The following is an 8,484-nucleotide window of genomic DNA, read 5'->3' as shown; positions in this document are numbered from 1 at the left end:
GACAAAACACAAAGGTGATAAGCTTTTGGAAATAATATTCATAAAATATCAATAAAATTAGTTATATTATATCCAAATTTGATAACTGATACATGTATTTAATTTTAAATATACGCAGCTTAATATTCAAAAGTGGATTACACAAAAACAATTCGAAAACTTTTAAGTTGACGCAGGATATGGATTGATGTAACGAGTTTAAGAGAGAGTTCAGTAGACGGCGATAGGTTTATTCAAAATGTGTTTAAAAAATACGTACCTATCTCGTCTTAATATAATTAATTCAAAAAGTTAGTTATAGTTTATTTACACAAGTAGAATAAAATCAATACACGATGTTATTTATTTACCAGCCATGCATCTTTTTTGACGTGGTTTAAGTACAATAATATAATCACATGTAAGAAAACATAACCAATTATGATGGCTATTCCAATTAAGACAGTCGGGTGAGTGAGTGTCCATCCTCTCAAAACGATGTTATTTAATATTCTACTTATGTAACACAATGGGAGGTGTTCAGATATGATTTTCATAAATGGCATTTGAGCTTCAACAGGCCACATAATACCTAGAGAAATAAAAAAAAATGTGTACATTTATTAAAAAAAAAATTAATAATAATTGGATTATTGAAAATATTTACATGAGCTTGAAGAATATCATGACTTAAACGTACCCGATAAATAAATCTGCATCATATTCCAACCAATAACCATGTTCATGGCTTCGGAACTTGATTTTGATAACCCAACAATTAACAAACCTACAATTATGCAAATACTAAATAGCACAGAATAGTTTTAAAATAATAATTTATCAGGAAGTTGACACCCGTACATTTTAAATTTAAATTTGTTTTGATTAAACAAAATAGTTATTTACATTTTAAATTGTATTTTATCTAATATCTTAAATATCATCAACTTAACCTCTAGCATGTGTATAATGTATATATATATATATATAATGAATAAAATTAATTAATGAACAAGAACATTTTAAGGACAAAAATATTATCTTAGAATAACACCTAGGTATATATAAATTCAGTTAAATTCAATTAAGTCAAATCTGAAATAAATAACATTGATGGATACAATAGTTAAGGTAGTATATGAAATTAAATGTAAAATTAGTATTAATACTATATAGAAAATAAAAAATACATACCATATAGTAAACCTAACCATCCAGTTAAAAAAACTATAAATACGAATGCAAACAGTCCGTTAGTGACTTCGATAGGGTTTAGGAAAACAAAGTATGTGATAAACATAACAGAAATAGTTTGAATTATGTGTATTACAGTTTGAATACACATTATTGAAATTACAACTTCTAGTATTGTAATTCCTATAAGCAAACAATTCATCAAATTTATCATTAATTCATGACAATTTATTATTAAAATAATATTGTTTACCAGCTGTCATAGACCGATCAAGAAATCCCTCCATTTTCTCTGTCAACATAAATCCTGTAGAAATTACGCTTGAGAAATAAAATCCTATCCTGGAAATAAAAATGTATAGTTTGAACGATTCATCAAATTTAATCAATAATTGATATTAAATTTCAATGATTTTTCTTCTATTTAATAGTAGGTATTACAATATAAAATTAAGAACGTGCGTTCTAAAATATCCTAACATATTGGGCTTTATGTATTATGTAAAGCATTTACTATATTTATTGTAAATACCTTAGTTCAAAGAAAAAAATATAAAAACCTACATATAGGTAAGTATATAAAATATATAATTTATTACTTTTGTTTACTGAAAAAAAGAGAAAAAATTTCGAAATGGCAAGCTTTTTCCTTGTAAATAATTTAGAAATAATTATAGTAGAATAGTAGATTTAAACGAAAAATTGAAAAACTGTGTAAATATTACAAAAAGTTTTTTAGGCATTTAGATAGTTTTAATTTATAAATTATAAAAGATCGTAAATACCTTTTGTTTAGAAATCATACTAACAGTAACATTCTGCTTGGAATACATTTATAATATAGATACCTAGCTGAAAAATATGTGAAAATTTTAGGTATAATAAAATGCACCTCTGATACAAATGTATAAAATAGCAAATACTGTAGTCTAATATAGTTACATAACAATATGACGTCTTATATTGGTTAAGGTGTGTACATTTATGACTGGACTTTTAAAACTTGTAAAACTAGTTATTTGAATTTTAAAATAGGTTAAAAAACGAATAATTTGTAGGCATGTCATATTATGTATGTAAAGCAACTTACAGACTAAAACAGTAGAGCTACAGATAAATCAGCAACAATCTGTTGTTTCGCGAATAAACAGAATTAGAAATAAACTTCAGAATCAAGGTACCTACATTTCGTTAAGAGATTTAGAAAAAAATAGTGATTAATACGATTTAAAACAACTTTAAAATTTTGAACAGGGAGGTAAATAGTTTATTAGAGTGATGGTGTATTCATAAAATAATTACAGTGATAAGTTTACGTGATATAAATTGTTTAGACCGTTTAGAGAATACCAATAAATTATATATTATTACTAAGAAAATTTAGGTACTCCAAATATAAGCTTATACATAATAATGTACATTTTATTATTTCAGTAAATTAAAAGTTAACAGTGTAAATTATTATGCAAGTACATAAATTATTACAGTAAGCAGCATGATTCAATTATAAACCGTTACAAACACATTTACAATACAAATATGTTCTAAACTGAGTGTTTTAAATGAATTACTAATAACTGTATTTATATACTTACATCGACACAAACATGGTAGCTATACTATGAATAAATGTTTCAACTTTGTTTCCCACTAAATATGTAGTTCTCTATAATAAAATACAAAAATTACATGGTTTATTTTTCAATAGTATCAATATTTTATCAACTTCAGATAATATTTGTCATCTTAATGTGTATTTGATATAGTTTTAAAATGCTATTGCTATAAATTAAAAGATACATTTCTATTAGTTTGATCTTGAGATTATGTTTTTCTGTTATAGGCTCAACCTTAAAATATGATAATAATTTTTTTTTTTTTTTTGTATGTATGAATTTAAAATCTTAATGTTTCTTATAATATACATATTTAGGTAATTAATTCAACAGATCATAACATTTTTTCATAATTTAAAATAGTGGTAATATCTATTTTTATTTTACATACAAGGTAATGTATGTTTATAAAGTCCATATTTGATAAGCTTACTGGTATGTTAATAATATTATATACTACTTCGTTATTTAAAAAAGTATGTTGCTATACTTACAAAAGGACTCTTAACAAATTTTTCACTGCAGGCACGTGTACTGTTTACAATTACATCTTCAAAAACATTAAATAGATTTCGAATAATTTGACTTTTTACCAAAACATCTAAAAATTTAAATACTATTATAATGCTTAACTATAAAAATTAAAAAATTTTAAAAACATATTTTCAAACTATTGAATTCTAGTATAAGTTAAGCTCGAATTTATGGCAAAGTTTATGTTTATTTTTATTTTATTATTCACATTTGCTATAGATATCATCAATGTACAATACTAACTTCCAACATCAATATTTGCATAGGCTGCCGTATTTGATGAATATTCGTTGGTAGAAAACCATGAACCAAGAACATATTGTTGAAGTCCTATGCTAAAGTTTTGAGGAAACTGAATAAATGCTACTGATTTAGCTTTTTTCACTAAAATGTCTCCTTCTTCCCGATTTTTAACTGAGATCTAAATAATAAAATTCGACATAATATGATGTTAAATGTATTAAAACATATTTCTAATATAAATTATTTATTTTACTAAATTGTATTCTAGAGTTCGTAAACCGTTCAAAACTGCACAGCTAAGAGTTAAATTATTAATGTCATCATAAATACATGGATTAACTACTACGGTCTGGCATTCAGCGATTTCTTTATTTTGAATAGCAATATTAACATTTTTAATATTACCACCAATAGCCAAATTAAAAATTATAGCTGCCATCATTGGAAATAAGATCATAAAAAATATAAACCTGTTATGAAAAAAATTGTTTTAATTTTAATTTATCATTATAGCTCAAGTACAACAATTACGTGAAATCCCTTAAACAAATAGCAACATTTTTCTTTATAAATGCACCAATCCTAATGAATGATATTCCGTTGTCAGAGTGCAAAATGTTTGATGATGCATTGATATTTTTTGAAATATTGACCTTTTGAGTCATCTAAATAAAAACATTAAGTAAAGTAATTAACAATACAATTTTATAAAACTATTAAAATTTTATTACCTCTTCAAATTCTTGACTAGAACTTAACGATAAAAATGCTTCTTCTAATGAGTTGGCATTTTGTTGTACTAATAAGTTTTGAGGGGAAGTTTCTGATATTAAAACACCATTTCTCATCAAACCTATCTAAATGATAAAAATTTTAAATAAAAACGAAAAAAAATAATCATTGTTAATAAATATGTTTAACCTATATTATCATTTTAGAGTCTAAGCGGAGCATGTATTGATTTACAATGATGCAAACATTTTTGAAAAATATTTTTATGACTGATCAAAAAGTTAAAAATAAAAATGCAATATATTAGTACTTAATATGTAGCTAGTAAATAAAACTCAAATATCTCTTAAATATATAAAATTACAATTTTTTTTTTAGAAATTTTAAACTCAAGTTTTGACGAAACTAGATATTTTAACAAAGATAATAAATAATAACGATTTTAGTTATTGAGTTTAGTTCATAAATATTATTCGGGTAGCCTTAAAACTTTTACGTATAATTATTGTGTATTTTACAATATACAATTCTATTTTCAAAATATCTAGATTGAATATATAATACAATACACTTGGTAGTATAAGTTAACAGACCGTCATCGGTCAGAATCGTTTTTCATATATACGATCACTTATTATTAAATTAAAATTTAGTACATTTATGACAGCCTAACCCTTTTTATAATGAGGTACACTCGGAAACTTACTGTACAACATGCAGTACCACTTTCTCGCTTTCTTTTATAAACGTTTTAAGTTTAAATTATTAAGAAAAATCATCGAAATCGCAAGAAAATACGAAACTTCTCATAACTAGTCAATGATTAGAGAGTAGCAATGTCATGGCTAGTAGTCAAAAGTCTCTTTTTCTAGTATTAAAATTTTATAAATGTTAGAATGTGTTTTGAACAAATTTTAATGTCTTTGGAATTCAGATATTGAAATGTATCTACACAGAAAAAAACGTAGTTTAATAACATTTTAAACAGTTATCCTGCTTCAAAATTTTAGTATAATACAATGATAACCAACGCCAGTTATTATAATAATATTGAATAACGATTTATACTCTGCTTATTTTTTTATTGTTCATAAAATATCAACTATAGAAAAATGAAACATTCTTTTAATATAGAAATTTAAAAATATTTAAACCACTCTTAAGTTAAATTTATAGGCATTTGAAATTTGAAAATTGTTTTTGTGTGTTCTTTTAATACAATATGTTGTGCTTGGCCAAATATTGCCTATTGTTTTATAAAATATCCAACTAAGTAAAAGGTAAACCACGGAAATTAGCAATTTAGATGTAAATTTTAAGATAAAAATTATAAATAATTTCAAAATATTATTTCCATTTTATATTTCAGCAAAACAACTTTGATTGATTTATTTCTAAGTCTACAATATTTGTGCTTTCTTACAGTGTGTGCTTGATGTGCTTCTTCGATATAATGCGTAGTAATTATAATAGTTTTAGCTTGCGTCTTTACCATTTCTAATAATTTCTGCCAAATTCTAACAATAACAAATCATTGTTAGACAACCGAACCATCATCCTTCATCAGATAATTATTACAACTTACTCGTATCTTAATACTGGATCAATCCCTACTGTAGGCTCGTCTAGTATTATGATTGTTGGATCATGAAGTAATGTGACAGCCAATGAAACTCTTCTACACTCACCTCCACTACGAAAAGCCATAAATAATTCTTATAAAATGTGTTTAAAAAATTATCAAATAATATCAGAAAAAACAATTCAATTTTAATTTCAATATAAATTTTCAACCTTAGATCTTTTAGTAGTGTGTAACTCTGTGGTAATTTAAGCCAACTAATAAGTTCTTTGCTTTTACTAGAAATATCACTTTTATTCATTTTATACAATGAACCATAATATTTAAATGTTTCTCCTATGGTAAGCATAGAATCTAAACACAAATCCTATAAGAATACAATTTATTTTTGGTTAAATTATTTTAATCTTAACCAAGAAAAACTTATTAGTTTTCTTACTTGAGGCATATATCCAATATCTGAATAACGATTGGGATTTATTTTAATAATCCCAGAATCCAATGGAAACTTTCCAAGAATAACATTTATTAATGTAGTTTTTCCACAGCCACTTGGTCCTAAAAGACCGTATCTAAAAGAAAATATTCTTTCAAGTATTTTAAAATTGTATTGTATTACATAATAAACAGGGATACAAATAACGTATTACGCAATTTTCTTAATGACTGTTGCTATTTCGAAAATAACAAACTAAAAAAAACAATATCTTTTTTATACATTTTATGTAATTAATACTTAAAATAATAATAAAAAAAGATATTTATAATTATATAGAAAAACCTTCGTAGAGCGTTAAATGTACAAGGTACTATTATGTATTATACTGCTGTTGTATTAATAATATTGATTATTGCTTTAACCATTATAAGGAACGTCAATACTTACATGGATCCTAAAGGTACGCTCATATTTAAGCCATTTAAAACACAAGTATCAGAAAAACTTTTAAAGGCATTTAAAATACATATAGCTAACTCGGATTCTACTTGAATCTTTTTATTTTCTATTTCAGCCATCTTCAATAGTGTTGTATAATGCTTGACTAGTCTCTCCTAGCACAATAATCACATAAACATTCAATCATATTTACTAATAGATTTCATAAGATTTAAAATATAATTTATGAGTAGGTAATAATTAAATGTTTAATTAATTTGAATACTGGACATGGCTATAAATTTTCTTATATAATGCACAATAAAAAATAAATAATGTATATCGTTAGCCTTGATAGTCATCCAACTCACAAATAATATTTTCATGTTTAAAATTACAGCAAGCCTTTATTTTATTACAAAAATAATACATTAAATTTTTAATTACTCATTTTTTTAATTTTATAACATACAATTACCTCAACTTGATAAGTTATTGTATAAAGAAATATCAACAAATTTTAATTTGTGTTTTCAATATGAGTTAATTATTAATTATCTCAAGGATCTCTCAAGAAGTATTTAGAAATAAAACAATATGTTAAATAGTTTTACTAATTAAAAATATAAATTATTAATTTATTTATAATGTTACATCCTTAAATAATTTTCGGTACTATATGTTGTTTTTATTTAAATAATTACGTAAGTTTTTTGACCAATTGTAATCCGGTCGAATCCTAATCGAATATATTATCAGAGAATTAATAGGTAATTAAGATTAATGATCTCTAATCACTATAATGATTATTTAAGTAAAGTTTTTGCCGTTTTTGAAGTTACAACTAGATGACACAAACCGATTTTCATTGTCAAAAATTAATAGTGTTATATAGAGTAATGGGAAGGAGTTAATAGGGTCAAATGACAGGTACATAATAATATTATGTTGTACTTTTTAGGTAGGTAAGCCAAATTATTCTTAATAATTGTTAATTCTCAATTAAAACTTAAAACTAAGGTAGGTATATGAACATATAATATAATATACAATTTCGCGCAACAATTAATATTAATTTTAAATAATTACTTGTCAAAGGACTTTCTTCGTCGTATAACCAACTATATACCAACTATATCAGCAATTCAATTTCTGAATGCGTTGAATTTACCTTATATTTATAAATTGCATACCTATAAGACTATAAAGGATATTAAATTGGTCTTCTCAGAACCTGAGCACTGCATATCGACTTAAACGCAAGTCGAATCAACATCTATCTGAGTGTTTCTAAGCAAATACTACTATCTAGGTAACAATTTTCGAAATATATCGTTAGTCATTTATAATATACGAGTGCATAGTAGAGTTTCGAACATTGTTATGATATATATACCTAAAGAATTCACACTCTGTGAGTATAAAAGAATACGTATGTGCTATTCAACTGGTCCACATTCAATTCCAAGCGAGTCTAATGAAAATGGTAAAATAGTAAAGTTATTGTAATATTACAAAAATGTCATATTACAGCTTGTACTGTGCTTTCAAAATATATGTAAGGAATCGAGAATTCGCTAAAAAGGATAGCGTTACTGTTACTTAAAATTAAATCAATTTAGTTTAAGACTGCGTTCTTTATTATTTATTTGGGAAACGTCTCGTGTCATTTGTATTATCAATATACACTAAGTATTTTAATTAAGCAGATTTACTACACGTATTAT

The 8,484-nt window shown here is 24.6% G+C and overlaps 1 protein-coding gene across 1 annotated transcript; it reads right to left on the bottom strand.

The window, feature by feature from the left end:
* Positions 1 to 338: 338 nt before the first annotated feature.
* LOC114132269 (ABC transporter G family member 23-like) lies at positions 339 to 7,070 on the bottom strand. The gene is made up of 15 exons (XM_027997678.2): positions 6,767 to 7,070; positions 6,320 to 6,452; positions 6,093 to 6,247; positions 5,884 to 5,991; positions 5,722 to 5,815; positions 4,298 to 4,423; positions 4,098 to 4,231; positions 3,820 to 4,036; positions 3,567 to 3,744; positions 3,284 to 3,390; positions 2,769 to 2,839; positions 1,427 to 1,515; positions 1,174 to 1,356; positions 680 to 766; positions 339 to 571 (listed from the first exon to the last, which is right to left on the bottom strand). The coding sequence occupies exons 1-15, from the start codon at positions 6,895 to 6,897 to the stop codon at positions 339 to 341; spliced, it is 2,046 nt and encodes a 681-aa protein (XP_027853479.2). The 5' UTR covers positions 6,898 to 7,070.
* Between the last annotated feature and the right edge of the window lie 1,414 nt (positions 7,071 to 8,484).

Source organism: Aphis gossypii, chromosome 1 (genome assembly GCF_020184175.1).
Source record: "Aphis gossypii isolate Hap1 chromosome 1, ASM2018417v2, whole genome shotgun sequence".
Taxonomy (NCBI): domain Eukaryota; kingdom Metazoa; phylum Arthropoda; class Insecta; order Hemiptera; family Aphididae; genus Aphis; species Aphis gossypii.
This window is presented reverse-complemented; position numbering and strand designations above follow the sequence as displayed.

Excerpts from the sequence above, each read along its gene's own strand:
- LOC114132269 (XM_027997678.2), bottom strand. The coding sequence starts at position 6,897 with ATGGCTGAAATAGAAAATAAAAAGATTCAAGTAGAATCCGAGTTAGCT. Across the intron at positions 3,745-3,819 it reads GAACTCTAGAATACAATTTA|ATCTCAGTTAAAAATCGGGA; the intron begins GTAAAATAAATA and ends TTTATTATTTAG. Across the intron at positions 2,840-3,283 it reads AATTTGTTAAGAGTCCTTTT|AGAACTACATATTTAGTGGG; the intron begins GTAAGTATAGCA and ends ATTTTATTATAG.